A 24599-nucleotide genomic window follows, 5' to 3' on the forward strand; every position below is an offset into this window, starting at 1 on the left:
CTGCGCCCGCCCCCGCGGCGGGGCGGCACCGGCGGCGCCCGGGGTACCGGGGCCCGGGGCCGCTGCGGGGACACCCCCCACCCCGCTCTGCTCTCCATCCCCGCCGCAGCCGCTCTTCCCGCCGGCTCCATCCCGCACAGCCCCGCACGTTTCCACGGGAAGCCAACGGGGGGGCGGAGGGGGCGAAAGCCGCATCCCTGGTCCCCCCGCGCCGTTCCCCCCATTCCCGCCCCTCCCGGGGCCGCTGGCGCGGGATCGGGCCCGGCGGGAGCGGGGCTGGGCCCGGGCCCGGCCCGTTGTTATGGAGCCGGGAGAAACAGGAGTAAACACAGCCGGGACGCCGCAGCCCGCCCGCTCCCCCCCGTTCCTCCCCCCCGCCTTGGCCGGTGCTCAGCGGGGAGCGGCTCGGCCGGCCCCCGGGGCATCCCGGAGGATCCCGGCGGAACGGCCCCGAAGGCACGGCCCCGCTCGGCTTCCCGGGGCGGAGGGACAGCAGCTCCCGGGATGAGCTCGTTAAGTCCTCCCGGGGCTCGGACCGGCTCCGCCCGTGGCCCCGCTCGCTCCTCTTCCCGCACCAGGGAAGCTCCGCCCGGCCCGGGGGGGACCGTCATCCCGGCGTGCGACATCCCGTCGGTTGTCCCGGGCTGGGCTGGGATGCTCCGGTACTGCTGGGGCAGCCCCGGCTGGCAGGAAGGCGGCCCCAGACTGCCTGACCTCCCGGTGAACCGGCGCCTGCCACACTCGATTTCTGTGAGCGGGACCTGCGGCGGGGGCGGAGAGAGCCGGGGTCGGTCCCCCCCCGCCCCCCCGGTGGGTCGCTCCCGGGCCCGGTGCTCCGCGCTCCTCCCCTCTCCGCCGGCGGAGCTGCGGCCGGACCGCCGGTGCCGAGCGCCCGCCGGGATCCCCGGGATGCGCGGCCGTGATTGACGGCTCTTTGTTTCCTCCTCGCCGGCGGTGCCGGCCCCTCCCCGTCCGCGCCACCCCGCCCCGCCGCTCTCCGTTCGGTACCGGCGGCAATGGGGACACCGGCGGCCGCGGGGGGCCCGGCGCTGGGCGCGCTCCTGGCGCTCTTCCTGCTAGGAGCCGCCGGAGCGGCTCGCCCCGGGCTGCAAGGTAAGGCGAGGCTGCTACCGGCGCGGGCACCGGGGCGGCGGCGGCGGCGGCGGGACGGCCCCGACGGGACGGGACTCCCGGCCGGCTGCCAGCCGGGACGCGGCGGCTGGAGACATCCCCCCCCGCCCCATCCTCTCCCTCGGCCCCGCTGCCGCCGACCGGGGGCTCCCCGCGCCGCTCCCCCGGTCCAGGGGCCGCTGACAGCGGCTCTGCTCGCCCCGGCAGCGGGGGACGGGGAACGGGGGGGGGACGGAGAGGGACGTTCGCTCCCCCCCGGGGTCGGCTGGGGGCGGCGGGGGGGGGGCAACTCGGGACAGGGACCCGCCGGTCCCGCTTGGACGCCGGTGCCCATGATGCCGGCTCGGTGCGGCGGGAGGGCTCCGGGCAGCGCGGGGGCTCCCGGGGCCGCGGTGCGCGGCTGGGGCTCGCCCCGGTGCCGGGGACCCTCCGGGTCTGCCCGGCGCGGTTGCACGGAGCAGCTGGGAACGCGTGAGGCGGCGGGACTGGGCTCTCCCCGCATCCCCCGAGCTCCCCGGGCCGGGACCGAGGGTCGGTCCCGGTTCCGCTGCGCCGTTCGCCGGCGGCCGGTCCCGGGGCCGCTCCGCGCGGCTCCAGGCGAGCTCCGGCCCCGTTCCGCGATCTCTCCGGGCCGGGCCCGGCTCTCCCAGCCCTGCCGAGGGATGCTCGGGGCCGGCGGGGCGCTGCGGGGACACCCCCGGCTCCGGAACCGGGGAGCGTGGCAGAGCCCGGGCAGGGGACGCACAGCGACACCCCCCCCCCTCCCCGAGCCGCCGGTCCCGCCGGTGTCGGGGGCTCCGCGGGTTCCTCTCGGGGCGGCCGCCGGTCCTGGAGCGCCACCGCGTGGGGTCGGGGCTGGGCGGGGCCCGGAACCCCCGGGGCTTCCCCGGTACCCCCCATCCCACCACCCCAACGCCCCCCAAACACGCCCCATCCCCCGGGGGGGACCCGGCAGTCAAGGGCCACCCCCATCCCCGGGGGGGGACACCCGGTGGTCCAGGGCCACCCCCATCCCCTGGGTGTGAGCGGGCTGACCGTACCGGGCACCCACACGCTACGGCTGCTGGTCAGGATGTGACACCCCCTCACACACCCCCCGGGGTCCTTGTCCCCACAGTCATTGACCTGCTGATGGTGAGCGAGGCCAGGCAGATGGCCAGCGTAACGCACAAGATCCGGATGGAGCTCCTGACAGTGAATGACGTTTACCTCCTGTCCACCTTCCGCCTGCCCCCCAAGCAAGGGGGGACCCTCTTCGGCCTCTACTCCAAGAAGGACAACACTCGGTGGCTGGAGGTCTCTGTGGTGGGGAAAATCAACAAAGGTGGGTGTCTGCCCGTGGTGGGGACGTCTCACCCTGATGCTCAGAGGGGAACAGAGCCCGTGTTCCGTGGGGAGAAGTGGGGTGCAGATGGGAATCGACAATGGCAGGACAAGGGGGATGGGGTGAAGCTGGAGGAGGGAAGGGGGAGAGGAGAGACTGGGGGGAAGTTCTGTCCAGAGAGAGTGGTGAGGGGCTGGAAGGGGCTGCCCAGAGAGGGGGTGGGTGCCCCGTCCCTGGGGGTGTCCAAGGCCAGGCTGGCTGGGGCCCTGGGCAACCTTGTGTAGCTCCAGGCCTGGAGGTTGGTGTCCCTGCCTGTGGCAGGGGGTTGGAGCTCTGGGACCCCTGGGGTCCCTCCCAACCCAGACCAGGCTGGGATTCTATGAGAAGGTGGGGAGGGGGTTAGGGGTGGTGGTTAGGGGAGAGCTGACCCCCCCCTTTCCTTCTCCTCCGCAGTCCTGGTGCGCTACCTGAGGGAAGACAACAAGCTGCACTCGGTGAACCTGCAGCACGCGCACGTGGCGGACGGGCAGAGCCACACGGTGATCGTGCGGCTGAGCGGGCTGCGCGGCGACATGCTGAGCGTGGAGCTCTACGTGGACTGCAAGCAGATGGACTCCAGCGTGGGGCTGCCCGAGCTCTCCGAGATCCCCCTGGCAGAGGTGGAGTCCATCGAGGTGCGCACAGGGCAGAAGGCGTACCAGAGGATGCAGGTGAGCACGGAGACCCCCCCTCAGAGCCCAGACTTGCCCCCCCTTTCTTCTTCATCCTCCTCCTCCTCACCTCAGGCAGGTGTCCTGAGGGTGATGCTCTGCCCTTGTACTTTTAGGGGTTGGTGGAGTCGATGAAGCTGATCCTGGGAGGGTCCATGAGCCGCGTTGGGGCGCTGAGCGAGTGCCCCTTCCAGGGGGACGAGTCCATCCACAGCGCAGGTAACCCCCAGGGCCACCCATCCACGAGCTGGGAGGTGAACAGTGCGCCACACGGAGAGATGCTCCTGCCTCTCCCAGTCCAGGTGTCCCCACAGAGGTGGGGGGACACCCACAAAGGTGGGGGGACACCTGCACTCTGCATGTCCTGACCGTGCTGAGCCCAGTAACCCCTCGTCTCTCTCCTTGCAGTGACAAGCGCACTGGCCTCCATCCTGGGTAAGTTCCTGCTCCCCTTCCCCCTTTCCCTGGTGACTGGTGCTCCACAGGGGCAGAAGACCCTCCCCAGTCTGTTGTGGTGCCCCAAATACCCGCACAGCCCCCGGGATGGGGTGGATTTTGGGGTGTGGTATGTGCTAGAGGGGGTCTGCAAGGACCAGAGAGGATAAGGAGGGGCTGTTGGCTGTCTTGGCCTCCCAGTTCTGTGCTGGGGGGGGGTAGGGGGGCAGATCATCCCAGCCCACAGCTGGCTGCATCTGTCCCAGGGCTGACCTTGTCCTTTCCACTCCTGGCAGGCGAGCAGACCAAGGCGCTGGTCACACAGCTGACCCTCTTCAACCGGGTCCTGACTGAGCTGCGGGAAGATATTAGGGACCAGGTGAGATGGAAAGGGGGGGTGTGGGGGTGTTTCAGCTGTCCCCAGGCTGGGTGTACCTGGGGTGCCAGTCTGTACACTCACCCCTCCATGCTCTGCTGCCTCGCAGGTGAAGGAGATGTCCCTGATCCGCAACACCATCATGGAGTGCCAGGTCTGCGGTGAGTGCCGGCGCGGGCACAGCTGCCATTCTGGGGGGGCAAAGGGCCACCCCATCTCACCCCCCATCCCCCATCCTGCCCTTGTTCTCCTCAGGCTTCCACGAGCACCGGTCCCGCTGCAACCCCAACCCCTGTTTTAGCGGCGTGGACTGCATGGAGACGTACGAGTACCCTGGGTACCGCTGCGGGCCCTGCCCGCCAGGGCTGGAGGGCAACGGCACCCACTGCGCTGACATCGATGAGGTGGGTGCGCTCCCGGGGTGGGGGGGTCAGCGGGTGGTGGCTGAGCCCCAGCTCAGACCATGTCTCCCCCTCTCTGGGTGGAGCCGGGGAAGGGCGCTGCCGGGATGCCGGGCAGGGGCTGAATCCCTCCTCTCCTTCCCCTCTCCGTGCTGCAGTGCGCTCACGCCAACCCCTGCTTCCCTGGCTCCAAGTGCATCAACACAGCCCCCGGGTTCCGCTGCGAGCCCTGTCCCCGTGGGTACCGGGGCAACACCGTCTCCGGCGTGGGGGTGGACTATGCCAGGGCCAGCAAGCAGGTGAGTGGGTGCAGGACCGCGGGGCTCCAGGGATGGGTGGAGGGTGATGCTGTGTGTGGAGGGATGGCCCTGGGGTGGGGAGGGGTGGAGCTGCAAGGCTGGTGGGTGATGGTTTCTGCTGTCCCCTTCACAGGTTTGCACGGACATCGATGAGTGCAACGACGGGAACAACGGGGGCTGCGACCCCAACTCCATCTGCACCAACACGCTGGTGAGCAGAGCCGCCCCGCTCCCCTTCACAGCACCCAGGGGCCCCTCTGCACCCCTTAATCCCAGCCCTGCCCCGCTCTTCTCTCTCCCAGGGCTCCTACAAGTGTGGTCCCTGCAAGATGGGGTTCGTGGGGAACCAGACGTCTGGCTGTGCCCCCCAGAAGTCCTGCAGCACTCCCACCTCCAACCCCTGCGACATCAACGGCTTCTGTGTGTTTGAGAGGAATGGGGAAATCTCCTGTGCTGTGAGTGGGGGACAGGGCAGGAGGCTGGGGAAGGGGAGGAAAAAAGGGGGGTGCAGTGGGTATTGGCACAGACAGTGGCTGGTCCTGCTTTCCCACCTCCTGATTCCTTCTTCCTCCAGTGCAACGTGGGCTGGGCTGGCAACGGGAACGTGTGTGGGCAAGACACGGACCTCGATGGCTACCCAGATGAGCCCCTGCCCTGCATAGACAATAACAAGCACTGCAAGCAGGTGGGCTCCTGGGAGCGGGGAGAGGGTGGGCAAGGGCAGGGGGTTGCTGGGCTGCTGAGCTCATCCCTTCCCTGTCTTCCACATCGTCCCTGCCCGCAGGACAACTGCCGCCTGACGCCGAATTCGGGGCAGGAAGATGCTGACAACGATGGCATCGGGGACCAGTGTGACGATGACGCTGATGGGGATGGCATCAAGAACGTGGAGGTGGCTGTGCTGGGGGGATGGGACATGCCCTGTGGCTCTGGGGACGGCGCTGGGCAAAGGGCTTCTCCCCTTGGCTCGGGGCTGGTGCCCTTGAGATGCTTCTCCTAGGGATCAGCAGGCTCCGGGGTGGTGTTCGTGTGCCAGAGATGTCCTCCCGCCCTGACCTCTGTGGGGTGGTGTCTGGCAGCCATGGTGACGCCAGCATCCCCGTCCTCTTCCCTGCAGGACAACTGCCGGCTCTTCCCCAACAAGGACCAGCAGAACTCGGACACCGACTCCTTTGGGGACGCCTGTGACAACTGCCCAAACGTGCCCAACAACAACCAGCGGGACACGGACAGCAACGGCGAGGGGGACGCTTGTGACAATGACATCGATGGGGATGGTGAGACACTCGTCGGGCACGGAGCAGGGATGCTGCTGGGGGGACAGGAGGGCATCCCGCCAGCGCTGTCCTTGTTGCAGGGATTCCCAACATGCTGGATAACTGCCCCAAGGTGCCCAACCCTCTGCAGACGGACCGGGACGAGGACAGCGTTGGGGACGCCTGTGACAGTTGTCCCGAAATGAGCAACCCCACTCAGGTATGGCCAGGGCCAGGCTGGGGGGTCAGGGGGTGCAGGGCGTCCTGACGTGGAGATGGGGTTGGGAAGCATGTAAGGGGGGGGGGGCCCTCCTGCAGCACGCCTGGGCCCCCTCGCCCTTGGGGTGTCCTCTGAACTAGGGCTCTGGTCTCCTCCAGACAGATATGGACAGCGACCTGGTAGGGGACATCTGTGACACCAACGAGGACAGGTGGGGACTGTGCGGCTGCGGGGTCACCGTCCTGTCCCCTCCCAGGGGCAGAGCTGGGTTGCCAGGCAGGGGTCCCAGGGCGGGGGATATTCCCAGATGGGGTCTTTGGGGTCAGTGAGGGTGCTGGGATGGGTCCCCCAGTTCGTGGCGCTGCTCTGACCCCATCGTTGCCCCCAGCGATGGGGACGGGCATCAGGACAGCAAGGACAACTGCGCCGAGATCCCCAACAGCTCCCAGCTGGACTCAGACAACGACGGCCTGGGGGACGAGTGTGACAATGACGATGACAACGACGGCATCCCTGACTACATGGCGCCTGGCCCAGACAACTGCCGCCTCATCCCCAACCCCAACCAGAAGGACTCGGACGGTGGGCGCGGGGTGGGAGGGAGGGATCAGAACCAGGTGGGCTGAGTCTGGTGCTGACTGGGCTGTGCCCCCTCAGGGAACGGTGTGGGTGACGTGTGTGAGGAGGACTTTGACAACGACACGGTGGTGGACCAGCTGGACGTGTGCCCTGAGAGCGCCGAGGTGACGCTGACCGACTTCCGCGCCTACCAGACCGTCATCCTCGACCCCGAGGGGGACGCCCAGATCGACCCCAACTGGGTTGTCCTCAACCAGGTGTGGGTGCTGCCCTCTGTGTTTCTGGGGTGGGAGGTCCCCAGGGATGCTGGGGATGCCCCTCACCCAGCTGTCCCCCCCACCAGGGCATGGAGATTGTGCAGACCATGAACAGTGACCCGGGCCTGGCTGTTGGTAAGAGATGCTCTCCTGCATGAGGACCCCATGGGGCAGACCCCCCACTCCTCTCCCGCTGTGCTGGGGGGGTGATGGCTGGTTCTTCACTCCATGGAAGGGTGAAGCAGGGGGGCTGGGGAGAGCTGGGGTGCTGGGGGAGATGGCTCCTTGCAGCCTTTGCCTGCCCGTAGGCTACACGGCTTTCAACGGGGTGGACTTCGAGGGCACCTTCCACGTCAACACCGTCACTGATGATGACTACGCCGGCTTCATCTTCAGCTACCAGGACAGCGCCAGCTTCTACGTGGTGATGTGGAAGCAAACAGAGCAGACATACTGGCAGGCCACCCCCTTCCGCGCCGTGGCCGAGCCAGGGCTGCAGCTCAAGGTGGGTGCTGCCCACCTCGTGGGCCACATCAGGTCCCCCCCGAGGGCAAGGTGCCCCCCCCATGACACCCTGTGTCCACACAGGCAGTGAAGTCCTCGACAGGCCCTGGGGAGCACCTGCGCAACGCGCTGTGGCACACGGGCCACACGCCTGAGCACGTCCGCCTGCTCTGGAAGGACCCCCGCAACGTGGGCTGGAGGGACAAGACCTCCTACCGCTGGCAGCTGGCACACAGGCCCCAGGTGGGCTACATCAGGTGAGTGGGGGTCCGGTACCGGGGGGTGCGTGGAGGCTGCTGGGCTGGGGGATGCTCTGGCCATGGCGCAGGGGGAGGATGTTGGGTGTTGAGCTCTGGTGCTAGTGGTCTGGGGGGGGAGTCCAGCCCTGATGGGTTGGGGGGGATGCTGGTTGTTATGGTGGTGATCCCCTTGGTGTGGGACCACCTCGGTGGGGAGGATATGGGGTGTTTTTTTGGGGGACACACATGGGGGGTGCCCAGCCCTGGGTGTGGAGGTGGTGGGGTGGGGGGAAGGATTCTGGCCGTGGGGTGGGCTCCAGCCCCGGGGGGCCGACCCCCGCCGTGGGGACGGGACCTGCTCCGGTGGTGCCGCGGGCGCGTTTCCCCTTTAAGGATCCCGTCGGGGCAGCCCCCGCGGGGGGGGGAAGGGGGGTCCGCGGGCCGGGCCCGTCCGCCCCGCCGGGCCCCCGCGGCCATTGTCCCGTCGCCATGGCGACCCCGCCGGCGCCTTTCACATGCAAAGCGCCCGACAAAGGCGGCGGGGCCGGGACGGGGGCGGTGCGGGGGGCTCCATCCCCGCCACGGCGGGGGGCCCCGGACGGGGTCCAGCTCCGCCGGGGTACCCCCCGCCCCGAACCTTCCCCCCCCGCGGGATGCCCCCGTTCCCCGTCCTGTGCCCACCCCCCCCCCCCATCCCACCTCGGGGCGGGATGCCCCGTCTCCAGCCCGGTGCCCCCCGGTGCCCCCCTCCATCCCCGGCCCCCAGAGCAATCCCGGGTCGGGATACCCGACGCTGGCCCCGGTGGGGTCCCGGTCCCCCGCTGACCGGCCGGCCCGTTCCCTTCCCGCAGGGTGCGGCTGTACGAGGGCCCGCAGCTGGTGGCGGACTCCGGGGTCATCATCGACACCACCATGCGCGGGGGGCGCCTGGGGGTCTTCTGCTTCTCCCAGGAGAACATCATCTGGTCCAACCTGCAGTACCGCTGCAACGGTGAGCACCGGGCTCCTCCCGCGGGGACACCGCCCCCCACACCCCCCGTGCCCCCCTTCCCCCCTCCCCGTACCGGGGCGGGGGCCGAGAGCTCGCAGAGCATCTCCCCTCCCGCCCCTGCTGCGGGGGTCGCTCCGTCGGGCCTGGGTCGAGGGTCGGGGGGGGGGCGGCGAGGGGGCTCTCCCGTTTTAACCGGAGGTCCTGACGCTCCCCCACCCCTTCTCCCCCCCGCCCACCCCGCTCTCGCCCCGCAGACACGATCCCCGCCGACTTCGAGCCCTTCCGCCGGTTGCTGCTGGAGGGACGCGAGTGAACGGCCGCGCCCGGCCGGGACACCCCCGCCTCACCCCCCTCCCGCCACCGGCACCGGCGGGGGGAGCTCCGGTCCTCGCAGCCCCTCCCGCTCCCGGCTCTCCCGCTCCCCCCCCCCAAATCGCCCCAGCCCCCGCCGCGGACTTTGCGCTGCCGGTAGCGGCGCGTGCGGCCGGTAACGGGGCGAGGGGGCTCCGCGGGTGGGTGGCGGGGGCTGCCCGCCCCGGGGCTCCGCCCGTTGCTCCGGCCCCTGCCCGAAGTCCGGCCATAAAGTTTTGAGTGGTTTTTTTAGCCTGCGCGCCCGGTTCCTCGGGAGGGATGGATGGGGGGGGGGGAGGGGGTGTCTATGCCCCGCTGCGCCCCCCCTTCCCCCCCCCTCCCGTGCTCTCCTCTCCGTCCTTTGCCGTCCTCCCGGTGGTCGTGGCGGGGAAGCCCCGGTACCCCCGGCGGGTCCGGTTCCACCGAGGTATCCCCGGGGCGGCGGGAGGCCGGGACGAGTGCAATATTGGTGGGTGAGAGCACAACACTGCACCGCATCCCGTCCCTCCCGCCGGCCCCGGAGGCAGCGGAGCCGCCGCCGCCGCTCGGGCCGCTCCGTGGGAACTGCGCGGCGCGCTCCGAGCCCCGGCGGCACTGCCCGGTCGCCATGGGGACGGTGTCCCGGCAACGCGCCGGAATGTGCCCCCCCCTCCTCTTCCTCACCCCCCCCCGCCTCATCCTCCATCACCCCCACCTCCCGCCCCGCCCCGCCCCGGAGCGAGCGGGGCCGGCACCGGCACCGGCCCCCCCCCCCCAACCTCCGCCCCCCCCCAGCCCCGCGGCAACGACAATGGGCGCGGCGGCCCCGGGCCCCCCTCTTAAAAGGGCGATGCAGCCGCTCGGGGAAGCCCCGCCGGAGCCGCTGCCGGAGCCGCTGCCGGTGCCCGGGAGAACGGGGGTTGTCCCGGTGTCCCGGTCCCGCCGCTCGGGGCTGCAGCGGGACCGGGCCGGGCGGCAGGAGGGGGGTACGGGGGGGGGGGGGGGGGGGTGCCCGAGCATGGCGGCTGCGCTGTGCGCACCTGCACGGCGCCCGGGCAGGTGAAATCCCGGCTCGGCACCGAGCACAGCGGCCCCCGCGCCCCATCCCCCTCCTTCCGGGGGCTGCCCAGCGGAACGGGGGTCGCGCCGCTGCCCCGGGGTCCCGCTCCGGGGCCGGGCCCGGTAGTGGGGGGCGGGGACGCGGGGGGGACACACGAGGAGCGTTTGTGCCGGGTCACGCTCAGCAGGGGGCGCCGGACACAGGGACGGACACACGGACACGGGCCGTGGGGATGGGGCCACCCGGCCCCGCACCGGCCCCGCACCGGCCCCGCTCAGCCCGGGGGACACGGGTGGGGATGGGCTGCGGCGGGCTGAGCCGCGGGGCTCCCGGGCCGGTGCGTGGACGGAGCGGGGTGTGGGGGAGTGGGGGGGTGCGGGGGAGTGGGGGGTGCGGTGCCCTCGGGGGGTCGCGGCTCTGCGGGGCCCGGCCCCATCCTTCCCCTCAGTTCCCCCACGCAGCGTGCAGTCCCCACGGGAGCAGAGCACCCCTCAGACCCTGCTTTGGGCGAGCGGGGGGGCGCACACAGCTCCCGGGGATACCGGCTGCATCCCCCCGCCCCGGTGAGCCGGGATTGGGCGGCGGGAATCCGCATCCCTGTGCGGGGAGAGCTTGCGGGGTTGTCGTGGTCACCGGGGGCTTTCTGCCCTCGTCCTGCCCCCCCCCCCCCCCGGCCCGTGCTCCCCCTGCCAGGCACCGGGGCTGTGGATGCTGTTGGGGAACCGGGTACATCCCGGTCCCGTAGCACCGGTGCTGGGGCGTCTCTGCCCCCGCCGATGCTGCGGGGTGGAGGGTGTCGTGTGAGTCGTGTCCCCCCCACCACCCCCCCCCCCGCCCCCTTTGCACCACCGTCCGGGCTGGCAGCTCCAGTCCCAGCCAGGCCAGGCAGGATGCTGAGTGTGTTTGGGGCAGGAAGGGGGGGGCCCTGCTGAGCACTCCCCAGGAATTGGGGCCCTCCCCAGGGAACTGGGGCTCTCCCAAAGGGCAGGAAGGGATGGGAGAGGCTGGTGCAGTCTGGCCGTGCCCGAAGCACGTGCCAGTGGGGAGCACGGGGGTTCAGCACCCTGGCACGGGTGGCACCTGGTACCTCTGGGGTGGAGCATCAGCATCCGGCTTGGCACCGGGCATCCCTCATGGGGAGGGGGTCTTGTGCCCTGGGGCCTGGCAGGGACGTTACTGGGAGGTACTGGGATTTCATGGGGCCCTGGGCCCCACCTGTGTAACCAGTTTGGGGGGGGGGGGATCACCGGTATCTATTTGAGTGTGGGGCGAGGCGGTGGCCGGCCGGTAATGATTAACCCCAGACTGAGCCCGGAGCGTGAGGCTTCCCACCCCCATCCCCTGCACGAGGGGCTGGGGACCCTCTGTGTCATCCCCCCTCCCCCCCATGCTCCCTTGCCAGGTCTGGGGGGTCGTGGCTCAGCCTGTGGGGCCGGGCAGATGCTGCCCTCCCCCTCTGCCTGGGAATGCTGTGGGGCTGCGCCCACCCGTGGCACGGGAGGGGGACACACGCTGCTGGCTGTGACCCCCCCATCTCACGGGACCATGGGGAACCCAACCCCAGGGAGGAGAGGGAAGGATGCCCCAGGGGCCCCACCGGCAAGGCGGCACCCCGGTTCCCTGTGCCAAGCAGGGCGGAGGGACCCCCCCCCTCCTCCCCGGGCCGGTGGCGGGGTGGGGCCTCCTCACCTGCTCCAGGTGCTCTATAAAGCTCCCGCCGCCGCCGCGCCGCCAGTTCCCGATCACCGGAGCACCGAGCCGCCGGCTAACGGGAGAGCAGCCACCACAGAGCCCCAGCAGGTCCCAGGACCCCCCTGCCCCCAACACCCCAATCCCAGGACCGTCCCCATGGCGTTTCCCACCCTCCTGCTGCTGCTGGCGCTGGGTGCAGGTGAGGGGCTGGGGGCTGGGGGACGCTCAGTTGGATGGAGCTGTGTTGGGACGTGGGTGAGCAGGGAGGTATTGAGGCTGGGGGATGGGATTGGGGTCCCCCGGGTGCTTTCTGAGCAGGGGCTGGGGGACACTGAGCCCTCGGCGTGCTGGCAGCAGCGATACAGCTGTATCTACCCCTGGGTCTGGTGTGGGGCGTGATGTCCCAGGGCCAGCCCATGATCTGGGGGGGACCTTGGGGTGACCGTGGTCCCTCCTGGCTGTGTCCAAAAGGGTCCCTGGTGCCAGGCAGCCAGGCTGTGCTGGGGCCAGCTGCAGCAGGCTGCGCCTGGGGCTGGTGAGCTGGTATGCAGGTGTGTCTCCGGGACACGTCCGGACCCCGGGCTCTCCTCCAGTGCCTCACGGGCTGGGAAACCGCCTGGAGCTGCACGTGCTGGCTGGTGGCCAGGCCATGTGGGGCCAGGGGGGTGCGGGTGGCACCCCACCCTCTCAGTCCAGCAACCCCACAGCCAAGGAGGTTTTACTGGGGCCTGAGTACCCCAGCGTGGTGGGGATCCCTCAGGATCGGGGAGGGGTCTGCAGGGCTGGGCACGGAGCAGGTGCCTGATACCCAGGTGACACCCACTGGGACCCTCGGCTGTGGGATGCTGCTGAAGATCTTGTCCTCGTGGGTGGTGGGAGCTGCTGGTGGTCCGTGGGCTCCTGGAGGTCACGGTGCTGCCCGGCACCCCCTGGCTCGGCCGGGGAGCCGTACGGGTCAAACCTTGCCGAACCTGCAGTACCAGCTGCCCACTCCCGCTGCCTCCCCCAGGTACCTGTGCCATTGTCTCTGCTGAGACCACCACCACAGACACGACCACGACCGATACAACCACCACGGAGACCACCACGACCGACACCACCACCACGGAGACCACCACGGAGACCAGCACCACCCCCATGACCACCCTTCGGAGCATCCAACTCCCCAAAAACGCCACCAACGGGACCCAAAGCTCCAACTCCTCCCAGGCCACAGGCAGACCCCCAAGCCCACAGCCCAGCAACGCCACCGCCAAGAGCACCGCGGTGCCCACCGTCTCCCACACCAACGTCACCTCCAACAGCAGCACCAAGGTCCCCATCTTCGGCACCAACTCAACCAACGGCAGCTCCGTGGCTCCCACCTTCCCCGTGGGTGGTGAGACAACGATCCCGGTTTCCAGCAGCAAAGGCAACGGCAGCAGCAGCGCCCAGGTCATCCCCACGCAGAAGACTGTCACCACGCAAGGTGGCACGGTGCCCAGGCAGACCCCCAGCCCTCCCCACCCCAGCAAAGCTGAAGCCCAGCTTCCCAGTGCTGCCCAGCTGCTCCTCCGTGTCCCTCTGTCCTTCCGCATCATCAACAGGAGCTTCAACGAGAGCCTCCGTGACCCCACGTCCAAGGACTACAGGAGGCTCAGCTACAATGTCTTGACCATGGTGAGTCCCAGCCTTGTCCATGGGCTGCCCTGGGGGAGTAAAGACCCCCCCCCGCCTTCTCCTGTCCCTTCCCCTTCCCTCCCCTCCCATCCCTTCCCCTTCCCTCCTCTCCCCGGGTCCGTGTTGGGCAGGAGCTGCCTCCCTCAGGGGTCCCCATGAAAGAGCTCTGAGCATCTGCTCTGGCAAGCCTGAGGGTCCCAGGAGAGGATGGAGGTGTGGGGGGTGTCTGATGGGGAGGTGCCCATCACCCCCATGCTTCGTTCCAGTTTGAATCTGTCTTTGGCTGCTCGAGCTGCAAGGGCAGGAGGACCTACAAGGGATGCAGCGAGCTCCAGTTCAGGTGAGCAGGGGTCGATGGAGCTCCTCACTGGCTTGGGGAGGGGGGTGAGCTGGGCACTAACACCACCTCTCTCCATCAGCCAAGGCTCGGTGGAGGTGCAGTCCACCCTGGTGTTTGCGCACGGCAACGACACCATCACCAGCAACGCTGCTGAGCAGCAGCTGAGGAGCAGCCTGGACCAGGACGGCTTCATCATGGACCTGCAGCTGGCCAGCATCCAGAGTGAGGGGGGGCTGGGGGTGTGTGGGGAGGGAGGAGCCCCCCCACCCCGGGGAGCGCTCAGGGGTGGGGGGATGCACAGGCATTAGCCCATCCTGGCTGGGGCAGGGGGGTTCTTGGTGGTGGGACGGGCTGAGGGCTGGAAGAGCTGATGGAGTTTCCTGGCAGCAGCAGGAAGAGCACTGGACCCTGTGGGCTCATCCCCTTGTTGCCCATCCTGGCAGGAGGGGGGGGGGGGGGTCTCTCAGGGTTGTTTGTCACAGCTTCACACCAACACAGCTCTGGTCTCCTTCCAGGCACCATGTGGTCCCCAGCACCAGTCCCAGCGGTCCCAGCTTGGGCCATCGCTCTGCTGGTCCTGGTCTGCATCCTGCTGCTGCTGAGCATCCTCACCTGCTTCCTCATGGTGAGTGCCCCATCCTCATCCTCACCCACTCTTAGGTCCCCTGGCCCCATCCTCCCTACCATCAGCCCCCCTGACCCCTTTCCCCACCAGACCACCTGCACGTGTCGCCGGAAGAGCCGGGGGAAGCTGGACCTGAAAAACACCAAGGACTCCTACCACCCCATGGCCGAGTACCCCCAGTACCAGAGCCACGGGCGCTACGTGTCCCCCAGCACCAAACCCAACCCCTACAGCCAGGTGAGACCTGGGTGCTGTTGGCATCCCTGGGGGGGTGGGTGAGGGGGACTGGCACCCAGCGTCCCGGCTGCTGTGGGCTCAGGGGAGGGGGTTTTGGTGCAGCCAGGAAGCCAAGCAGGTCCCTTGGCCACCAGGTTAATGGCTAACGGGGCTGGTGGGGCGGGGAACTGGAGGCACTGGGAGCTTGTCCTGCTCCAGTCCTGTCCCAGCTGGGAGGTGAGGGTAACATTCACGCCTGGATGGAGCGGTGGTGAGGGACACGCAGCCGGCGCTGACAGCCCCAGCCTGGTTTTGGGGAGCTCCCGGTGACTTTGGGTGGCTGCTCCCCTTGCCCAGCCCCTGGGGAGAGGGTGCAGGGGGTGAGTGGGGGGGCACTTGGTGCCTGCCCACACTGCTGCTGTTCAGGCTGGGCTGTGTCCCCCGTGGACTCGCACACCCTTCAGCCAGGGATGGGGAGTGGGGTTGGGACTGGGGAGCGCAACGGGGTGGCAGGAGTTGAAGGGAGAAGGGGGGGGGGGGCTGCTCCCTGCATCTCTGCACCCCAAATCCTGCCCCAGCTGCTTTGCATCCAGAGTTCAGCGCCAGGAGCTGCCCACACACCCAAAAACTCCCTAAGGGGGCTCAGGGGGAGCCATCCTCACCCTCGTATCCCCCCCTCTCCCCCCCCCACGCCAGGGTGCCCACTGGTTTCGGGGCCAGCTGCAGCTGCCGGGCTCCCCACGCAGCTCCTCGCCCTGTTCAAACACCAGGGGCCTGGGTAAATATTTACCCGTGCTTGCTGGGCAGGCTTATCGGGCAGGAGGAACAGGGCTGGGGCTGCTTCAGCTCCTCCAGCACCTCCTGCGCCCCAGGGATGTCGGGGTGCCCGTGAGGTCCCCGTGCCCGGGGGCAGGGGGCAGCTGCCCACCACCTACAAGGGGTGTTGGGGGTGGGGGATGCGTCGTGGGGTGGGGTTATTCTTGGATGGGTACCAGGCTATCTGTGGGGTCCCCAACCTGGCTCTGATGCTCCCCCCTGTGCCCCCCACTCCATCCTCCACCCCTCTCTCCCAGGTGGCCGGCAGCAACGGCGCGGGCACCGGCACCTTCACCTACACCAACCCCTCGGCCGCCTCTGACAACCTCTGAGGGACACGCCGGGACCGCGGGCGGCTGTTGAGGGGTGGCCTTGGGGTGTCATCCCCCTCCCCAACCTCAGCTCCCTGGGGGGAGCAGCACCAGCCCTGGGCACATCTCCCCCCACCCCCAACCCCTCCCTGGTGCTGCTCAGCCCCTCGCCACAGATGGCAGGAGCTGGATGGTTCTGGAGCATCCGGATACGTGCGTATGACAGAACTGGGCAACCAAGATTTGGGGGTGAGGGGGGGTGTCCTTCACCCCCTGGCCCCCATGCTGGCTTGGCAGTGCACCCCCTGGGTAAGGGGGGGCTGAGGGGAGATGCTCCCCCCCAGCCCCTGCTCACCCCTGGGGATTTATTTGCTCTTTTCCTGGTGTTATTTTATGTAACTATAAATAGAAGTGGGCGCAGGGCCAGGCTCGGCTCGGGGAGGGGGAGGGAGCAGGGTGGCTGGGGGGGGATGGATGGGTGGGGGGGGGGACCTTGGCTGGGGTATATTTATCGTGGTTCCCAATAAAATGATGGGTGCAGCCAGGTTGCCGTGTGGCCCTCGGCGAGAGCGGCTGCACCGTGACGCTGCAGGCTTGGCCTGATTATCGCTTCTCTGGGTGTCCCTGTGTTGTGTGTGTCCCCCTCCCCAAAATGTGCCCCCCCCTGGGGTGCAGCACAGCCCCCCTCGTGTTTAACATCCCACCCACCTGCCCTGCAATCCCAGTTCCTGACTCACTGGCTGGATCTGGGGCTCGGGCGGTGGCGCAAGCGGCACCCAAAGGTGACGGGGGGGGGGAAGTGGGGAGGGGGATGCTGGGAAGGTGCAGGGTGAACCCCCAAAGGCCCCACGCGCATCCCTGGGGTGTCCAGTGGAGCCTGAGCCCTTCCCAGACCGGGATTGGGATGGTTCCACGCAAAGGGAGCCCCAAACCTGGCGTTGGGGGTGCCGGCAGGGAGGGAGGGAGCGTGGCTGGGCCTCGCCCGCGGCATCGCCGGGCCCCAGTGGGGCTGGGAACCGAAACCGGACCTGGCCCCGTGCGGCGTGAGGCCGCGTGTTGGGCCGTGCCAGGCCGGGAGCCTTCGGCAGGGCTGGCGGGGGGGGGCAGCCCCATCGCGGGCCTGGTTTGGGCTGCGCCCACGCTGGGGGCTGGGAGGGGGGTGTTGGCACCCGCTGAAAAGGCAGAAAAACAAGGAAACGACCGGGGCCTCACGAGATCCCGGTGAGCCCCGGCACGGGGCCAGCCGCCGCACCGCGACCTGCCCCCGGCACTGGGGGGGTTGAGTGGGGGGAACGTGGCTGTGCCAGGGAACTGGGGATGTGTTAGTGGTGGGAAGAGCTCGGCAGGGTGCCAGGCTGGGGGTGTGGGGATGGGGGGGACCCCAGGAGGATTAGGGCAGGAACTGGGGGGGGGAATGGTGCAGAGAGGGGTTTTGGGGGGGTCACAATGCACATGACCAGCAGGATGATGTTGGGGGGGGCACAGGACAAGGGGAAGGGGCACAGCTAAAATCAGCCTTGGGGGGGCAGCCGGGCAGGGAGCCGTGTCCCTGTGAGTGTCCCCTCAGCCAGGGGTGGGGGCACAGCCCCACTGGGGTGCTGCATGGGGAGGGTTGTGTGTGCCCCCCCCCCCCCCCCCCGCCCCAGGCAGCACCCGCAGGAATGGAAACAGGCGTCTGGGCCCTACAAAGAGCTGCCTGTTCCAGGGAGCCCAGCCCAGCCACCGCAGCCCCCCCACCCCTGAGCAGAGCAGGAGGGGGGGGGGTCAGCGCTCCCCAGGGCCCAGCGCCAGCCCAGGGTGGGGCTCAGCCCCACACGTGGCTCCTCCACCTGCCACAGCCGCTCCCTGGGGCCCTGCGGGTACCTGGCCGGGGGCTCTTCGCCAAGAAGATGCCCCCAACCACTCAGCAGCACCCCCCCCTGCCCCGAACCAACACCCCTTGGGGATCCTCCTCTCCCCATCCCAGCTCCTGCTATGGGGGGTTCTCTCTCCAAACCTGGGGAGATGTCACCCACTGGCACCCAGCCTGAAAACCCCCTCGCCCCGGGGACGGTGCGGCAGCGGCCACGTGGCCGGGCAGGGACCAGACACGTCAGGGACCGGACACGTCAGCCCTGCCAGAACCCTTCCCCGGCAGGATGGGCCTTTGCTGGCCACACTCCGAGGGGCAGCCCAGCCCCTCGGCCTCGCTGCCCGCGGCGCCGCCGCCGCCATGCCCGTGAAAGCCGCGGCACAGGGAGCACCCAGCACCCCCTAACCCCACCTCGGTCAGCAGCAGGACGGCTCCAGGAGTCTGGCATTGCAGTTTATTGTAGGAAATCATGAAAAGAACAGCGATTGTAACAGGATCCAGGTGGAAGGACAGCAGCTCGGATGGATCCCGGGCCGGGAACGCCGGCGCAGCGGCCGCGCACGGCTCCCGGGTCGGGTCAGATCCCAACCCCGTGGCCCAAAGCCCCCCCCCGGGTGTGTTTTTGGCACCAAGCGCTGTGCCAGGAGTGCACCGTGTCCCGCCAGAGCGCGTGCAGGCAGCAACGGGCCGGTGTCCCACACAGGGGGTGGGGGGGCAGGCAGGGCTGGCTGAGCGGGGCCCGTGCCCCCCAGAAGGACCCGGTGAAGAACCACAGCTGGGTGCAGTGGTTGCACCCACAGCCAAAACGAGCCACGTTTAAAACAAAGACACCCCCCAAAAACCTCGTCCACACCTTGTTCCAGCCCGGCCTCCCACCCCCTCCCCCTGCCCTCTCTCCCCCCAGCCCACCTGCTTCCCCCACCCCAACCAGCACCCAGCTTCTTCCCCCTGTCCCATCACCCCCCACCATCACCTGCCAACCCCCCACCCCACCTCCCTGCGTCCCGCTCGAGTTCCCCTCCCCGATCCATCTCTAGGGCTGACCCTCCAGCTGGGATGGGGCTCACACCCTCTGCGCAGCTCTGCCTGGAGCCGAGCTGGGGAAGGGGGCAAGGGGATGGGGAAGAGGAGGGGACAGCTCTGCTGGGTGTCCCCCCCACCCCATCCCTCAAAACAAGCCTGTTCCCAGCCACAGCTCTGCTCCCTGCTCACACGTGTGTGCCCCCCCCCATCCCCAGCTCTGGAATTCACCAGGCAAGTGGGGAGGTTGGGGGGTGTCACAGACAGTGGGGAGCACAGCCCAGCTCAGTCCAGCTTGGAGAAACCCTGGATGGTGACTTTGCGCTCCTGTTTGTTGGCCACAAGCTCCTGGAGGTGCAGGGCCCCCCCTCCGATGAAGCAGAAGGCGGGGCAGACGGGGCCCGAGCAGTCCACGCCGCACTCCCAGAGCTCGCGGAAGGACACGGCGTCGTAGAAGCTCACCTTGCCCTGCTCGTAGTCCAGGCAGATGCCGATGCGGGGGGGCAAAGGCACGGTGCAGCCGTTGGGGTCACGGGAGGTGAGCGCTGACCCGTGGGAGAGCAGGATCTTGCCCATGCCGATGGTGAGGAAGGCGTAGGGTGGGGGTGCCTCCACCGTCGTGTCCTCCGCCCCGCTGTCGTGGCCGCTGTCGGGGTCGTACCTGCAGTGAAGTAAAGAAGGGATGGTGATGGTGGTGATGGTGGTGATGGTGGTGATGGTGGTGATGATGGTGGTGATGATGGGATCATCCCATTTAGGATGGGAATGGTTGGACCTGATGATCTTCAAAGGTCTCTTCCAACCTTCTGTGATTGTGTGATGATGATGGTGATGGGTGAGGGACAGGCTGGGGGCTCCCCTCCACACCCAGCAGGGAGGTAGAAACCCCACACCCACCCCACACCCACCCCACACCTCCACCACGCAGCCCCGCTCACCTGGGGCTCACCACGTCCTGCGGCACCTGGAACCACTCCTGCAGCTTGCTCTCCAGCCCCACGCCCACCTTGACCAGGTAGGAGCTGGGGTCCACGCAGCAGGCCCAGTAGCTCTTGCCCTGTGTGACAGCCACGTCGCCGATGACCAGGTCGATGGAGAGGTGGCAGCTGGTCATCAGGCGCTCGGCGGCGAAGAGCATGGGGATGCCGGGGACGCTGCGCACCGCACGCTGGTCCTTGCTGATGGCCAACCGGTCCCGGTTGAAGCCCCAGCGGTTGTCCAGGAAGAAGTTGAGGACTGGCCAGGAGAAAGATGGGTGAGGATGGTACGAGAAACCAGCACGCTGCCCCAGAGCGGTGTCCCAGCCCGCTGCCACTCCTCACCTGGAGCGGGCGGCGTGTGAAGGTAGATGTCCTCGCTGTACTCCCCAAAACCAGCCTTGTTGCAGCCCTTGACCCGCAGCACGTAGACGCTGTCGGTGTCCAGGTACTCGACCAGGGCGCTGGTGCCTCGGATCTCCTCCCGCCGCTGCCACAGCTTCAGCCCCTTGGCCTTGGCGTCCGTCTTGCGGAACTCCACCGTGTAGTGCCAGGCGGGCGGCGAGTGCTGGGGCAGCCTCCAGCACAGGAAGATCTGGTCGTAGGCGTAGGTGCGTTGGGTGTCGATGACGGGAGCTTCGGGTGCTGAGGGGAGAGGTGCCAGGAGGGCATCAGGCAGCATCCCCCCTCCCCTGCTCCCGACGAGGCGGGGAGGAGGCCGGACGCAGGGAAAAGGGGCATTCCGGATGGACGGACGCACAACCAGCAGGAATCTAAAGGGGATCTGACCGCAGAGCCCGTGTGGAGGCACCAGAGGAGAGCGAGAGTCGGGGAGACAGGAGGAGCTCGCTGCTGTGGGGCTCCAGGGACCAGACAGGCTGAGTGCAAGTCGGGGAGGGAGGAGAGAGAGAGAGAGAGAGAAATCCAGAGAGGAGGAGGAGGATGGAGGCAGCGGGAGGGGAGGAGATGGGGATGGGGATGGGGATGGAGGGGCGGTGTGAAGGTGCTGGCGGCGTGGCAGGAGCAGGGAGGACAGGGTGGGAAAGGGAACACGGGGAGATGGGAGGGGAGGGTGGGTGGGAGCAGGGTGAGGAGGGGGGATGGGAATGGGGTGAGGAGGGGGGATGGGCCAAGGAGAGGGGATGGAAATGGGGCAAGGAGGGGTGATGGGAATGGGGTAAGGAAGGGGGATGGGAATGGGGTGAGGAAGGAGGATGGAAATGGGGTGAGGAGAGGGGATGGGAATGGGGTGAGGAGGGGGGGACAGGAACGGGGTGAGGAAGGGGGATGGGCCAAGGAGAGGGGATGGAAATGGGGCAAGGAGGGGTGATGGGAATGGGGTGAGGAGGGGGGATGGGAATGGGGTGAGGAGGGGGGATGGGAATGGGGTGAGGAGGGGGGGACAGGAATGGGGTGAGGAAGGAGGATGGGCCAAGGAGAGGGGATGGAAATGGGGCGAGGAAGCAGGATGGAAATGGGGCGAGGAGGGAGGGTGGAAATGGGGCGAGGAGTCGGCGGGAGGGCAGGAGGAGAGGCAGCAGATGGAGGAGGAGGAGGGGTTGGCGGTGCAGGATGGGGATGGAGGATGGGGGCGAAGCAGGGCTGGGTGGGGAATGGGGATGTGGGGATGGGACAGAGAGAGCGGGGCCGGCTCTGGGGCAGGGGTGTGACTTGCCTCTGATACTTCAGTGACGACTCAGCAGCGGCCGCAGCCTATAAACAAAGAGAGGTAGAAGCAGGTCTGAACAGTGTCGGCAGCGGGGCGGCAGGGCCAGGCGGCTCCTGCCCTGCGGGGAAGCTCCTGCCCTGCAGCCGGGCAGCCTCTGCTGCGTACTCACCCTGCAGGACTCCTGCTGCCCCTCACCTGGCACCGCGGCCCTGCCTGTCCTCACCCCTCAGCCCGGCCGCCCTGGCACAGGGCAGGGGGAGAGGGATGGATCTGGGGGGGCTGCTGGGGCGGGGCGGGGGGGCCATCCCTGACGGGGAAGGGGGAACCGGTGGATCCGCGAGCGCCCGCCCGAGTGCAGCCAGCTCCGGCTCCGAGGTGGGGAGGGAGCCCAGTTTGGGGGTGTGGGGGGGCTGCCCCTCCTCACGGGGTGCAGCCGGCACCCCGGTGCCGCTGCCGTTACCTCGGATGAAGGCCAGGTCGGTGAGCAGCTTCAGCTCCCGGCTGACGTCCAGCTGGAAGTGGCTGAAGGAGGCGGTGGCCGCGGGGCGGAAGCTCTGCAGCGCGTCGGTGGCCCTGAGGATCCTGTGGCGCGGGAGAACGGGGACATCACAACACACAAGACGGACACCTGGAGCACCAGAGGGTTCCAAGCCCCTTCCCCACCCCCCTGCCACGCCTGGGGCGGTACCTGTTGTGCAGCTGCTTGGCAGCCTGGACGAAGCAGGGGTGGTCGGTCTCCTTCAGCACCTCCTGGGCATACCCCACCATGCCCGAGTTCTCCAGCATGGCCTGGTGCTCCTGGATCTGGCCGTGCAGGCTGGCCAGCCTCTCCTGCTGGCACTCTTCGATGGTCTGCACCAGGGTGGCTCGTTTCTCCTCCAGCATGGCACACAGCCCCTGGATCAGCTGGGACACCTCCTCCTTGGCCTGTGAGCCGTTCACCTGTGGGGTAGGGCACGGTCAGGGTGTCACACACCCCGGGGACGGAGAGGGGATCTGCTTGGTTGTGTGTCCCCCCGCCCAAGGACAGCTTGGGGACAAGTCAGGCACCCTCCACCCTCACCTCTGTGTGCTTCACCGTCTCCTCCAGCTCAGCAATCTGGGTCTGCACCGTGTCCTGGCTGCTCAGGATGTAGGCGAGGCTCTTTGTCAGCTTCTCCTGCACGGGAAGAGGTGAGATGAGGCATCACCACCACCCCCCAGCACCCTCACCCCACACACCCCCACCCACCGCAGGGTTCTCCCCCCCTGAGCCCCATCCCACCCCATCCTGGTTCTCACCCTGAGGGCCTGGTAGGCGCTGAGCACCGGGGTGATCTTGTGGCTGGTGTGCGTGCGTCGCACGCGGCAGAGCTGGCACACCAGCCGCTGGCAGGTCTTGCAGTAGTGAGTCACCTCCTCCTTGTGCTCCGGGCACATCAGCCCCTGTGTGGGGACAGCGGGGGGCTCAGCAGGGCTCCACACCCACCCCCTCCCCTCAATCTGAGGTTCTCTCCCCACCCTCAGTCTCCCAGCACCCACAACCCCCCCCCCGAAAGGGAGCCGGTACCTTGGGGCGGAAGGTGAGGGTGGGGGGTGTGGGCTCGTGCTGGGCTTTCTGGGTGCCCCAGGGGTGGTAGAGCTTGAAGCACTCGTTGCAGAAGCTGGACTTGCACTCGGTGCAGCCCTTGGTGGCCTCCAGCTGCGGGGGTTTGCAGAACTGGCACATGATGGCCGCGCTGATGTTGATGGTCTGGCGGTACCGCTCCACCACCCGCTCCAGCGTCAGGTTCCGGAAGAGGCTGCCCAGGCCCCGCTCACCCAGGTCCACGTCCCGCTGGCAGGCGGGGCAGGGGAAGCTGACGCTCTGGGGGTGCACGGTGCCGCGCTTGCGCCCCGGGTAGGTGCCAAAGCCTAGGGGAGGGAAGGATGGGGAGGGGGGGTTGGACACGGATGGCATCCGCTTGGGCACCGCAGCCCAGAGCTGCTCAGGCATCTCAGAGGGGATCCCCCCCACCCCCACCCCAGCCATCCCACCTGATTTGAGGAGGCGGTCCAGGCGGTCGGGTTTGGGGACGGCTCGGCGCCCCAGGCGGGGGCTGCGGGTGGCGGGGGTGGCGGCGGGCGAGGAGGGCTCGGAGGTGGGGTCGCAGCAGAGGTAGCCGTGCTGCAGCAGCACCTCGCTGGCGCACACGTGGCAGACGTTGTGGGCGCAGGGCAGGGCCAGCGGCTGCTTGTACATCTCCTTGCACACCGGGCACACCAGCTCCCGCTCCATGTTCTTCATGCTGGTCTGGGGAGAGAACCGGCAGCGTCACCAGCGGGAGGGATGGGGCTGGGGGGGGGGTGGCAGGGGGAGGGGGCTGGGAACTGCCATGGGACCAGCGGTGTGGTCGGGATGAGGATCAGCACCGGGACCAGGATGGGGACCAGGGTTAGGGCTGAGATGGGGACTGGGATCGGGATGGGGATTGGCATGGGGACCAAGGCTGGGACTGGGATGAAGAGCAGCACTGGGACCCAGGACTGGGATGGAGACCAGAACTGGGACCCAGGACTGGGATGGAGACCAGGATTGGGACCAGAATTGGGACTGGGATGGGGCGTAGGATTGGGATTGGGATTGGGACCAGGGCTGGGACCCCAGGCTGGGATGGGGACCAGGACTGGGATTGGGACTGGGATTGGGACTGGGGGGACCAGGACTGGGACAAGCACCAGGCCCAGAGCCAGGACCGACACCAACCCTGGGGCCAGGCTCAGGACCGGCCCCGGGGCTGGGCTCAGGGCCAGGGTGGGGACGGGCCCGGGGCCAGGACCGGGAGGACGGACACCGGGATCGGGGCCGGGTGGGGACCGGCGCCCCCGCCACGGGCGCGCAGGCGGCTCCCGGTGCTCCCTGGGGCGGGGGAGGGCAGGGCGGGTATCCCGGTGCCGGCCTTCCCGGGGCGGGAGGGATGCTCTCCGCCCGGTGGCCCCGATGGGTCGCTCGGGGGTCGGGTCCGAGGCCTTTCCGCAGCCCGCCCGGCCCCCAAGGACACCCCCGCCATCGGCACCCGCCGCGTTGCCATGGCGACGCCGGGCCCGGCCGAGCCGAGCCGAGCCGAGCCGGGCCGGGCCGGGCCCGGCCGCCCCCCGGTGCCCCCCCCGCCGCCCCCCATCCCGCCCCGGGGCCGCGGCTCACGCTGATGCGGACGAGCGCGTCCATGATGGAGGTGAAGGTCTGCAGGTCCTCGCCTTCGGCCATGGCTCCGCGCCCGGCGCCGGTGCCCGCGGCGGCAGAAGCGGCGGCCGCGGCCTCCCCGGCGCGTTGCAGGGAGCGGCGGGGCCG

The 24599-nt window shown here is 69.0% G+C and overlaps 2 protein-coding genes across 2 annotated transcripts; one reads left to right on the forward strand and one right to left on the reverse strand.

Annotated features, from left to right (window-relative positions):
- Positions 1-654: 654 nt before the first annotated feature.
- Positions 655-9293, forward strand: THBS3 (thrombospondin 3; the record flags this gene model as incomplete). The annotated part of the gene is given in 26 exon segments (XM_084276890.1): positions 655-789; positions 791-1015; positions 1017-1113; positions 2249-2455; positions 2909-3165; positions 3282-3384; positions 3574-3600; positions 3897-3979; positions 4086-4160; positions 4163-4198; positions 4201-4380; positions 4536-4676; positions 4810-4887; positions 4979-5131; positions 5251-5361; positions 5461-5568; positions 5794-5953; positions 6034-6152; positions 6311-6363; positions 6541-6734; positions 6810-6988; positions 7075-7123; positions 7297-7493; positions 7577-7749; positions 8583-8722; positions 8977-9293. Coding segments are annotated over 26 exon segments (3339 nt in total). The 3' UTR covers positions 9036-9293.
- Positions 9294-18651: 9358 nt separating this feature from the next.
- Positions 18652-24515, reverse strand: TRIM46 (tripartite motif containing 46; the record flags this gene model as incomplete). The annotated part of the gene is made up of 10 exons (XM_084276909.1): positions 18652-19304; positions 19582-19879; positions 19966-20265; positions 21750-21871; positions 21978-22231; positions 22353-22448; positions 22571-22714; positions 22839-23182; positions 23306-23561; positions 24453-24515. The coding sequence occupies 10 exons, from the start codon at positions 24513-24515 to the stop codon at positions 18929-18931; spliced, it is 2253 nt and encodes a 750-aa protein (XP_084133035.1). The 3' UTR covers positions 18652-18928.
- Positions 24516-24599: the final 84 nt, after the last annotated feature.

Source organism: Gallinula chloropus (genome assembly GCF_964237585.1).
Source record: "Gallinula chloropus genome assembly, chromosome: 29".
Lineage (NCBI taxonomy): Eukaryota > Metazoa > Chordata > Aves > Gruiformes > Rallidae > Gallinula > Gallinula chloropus.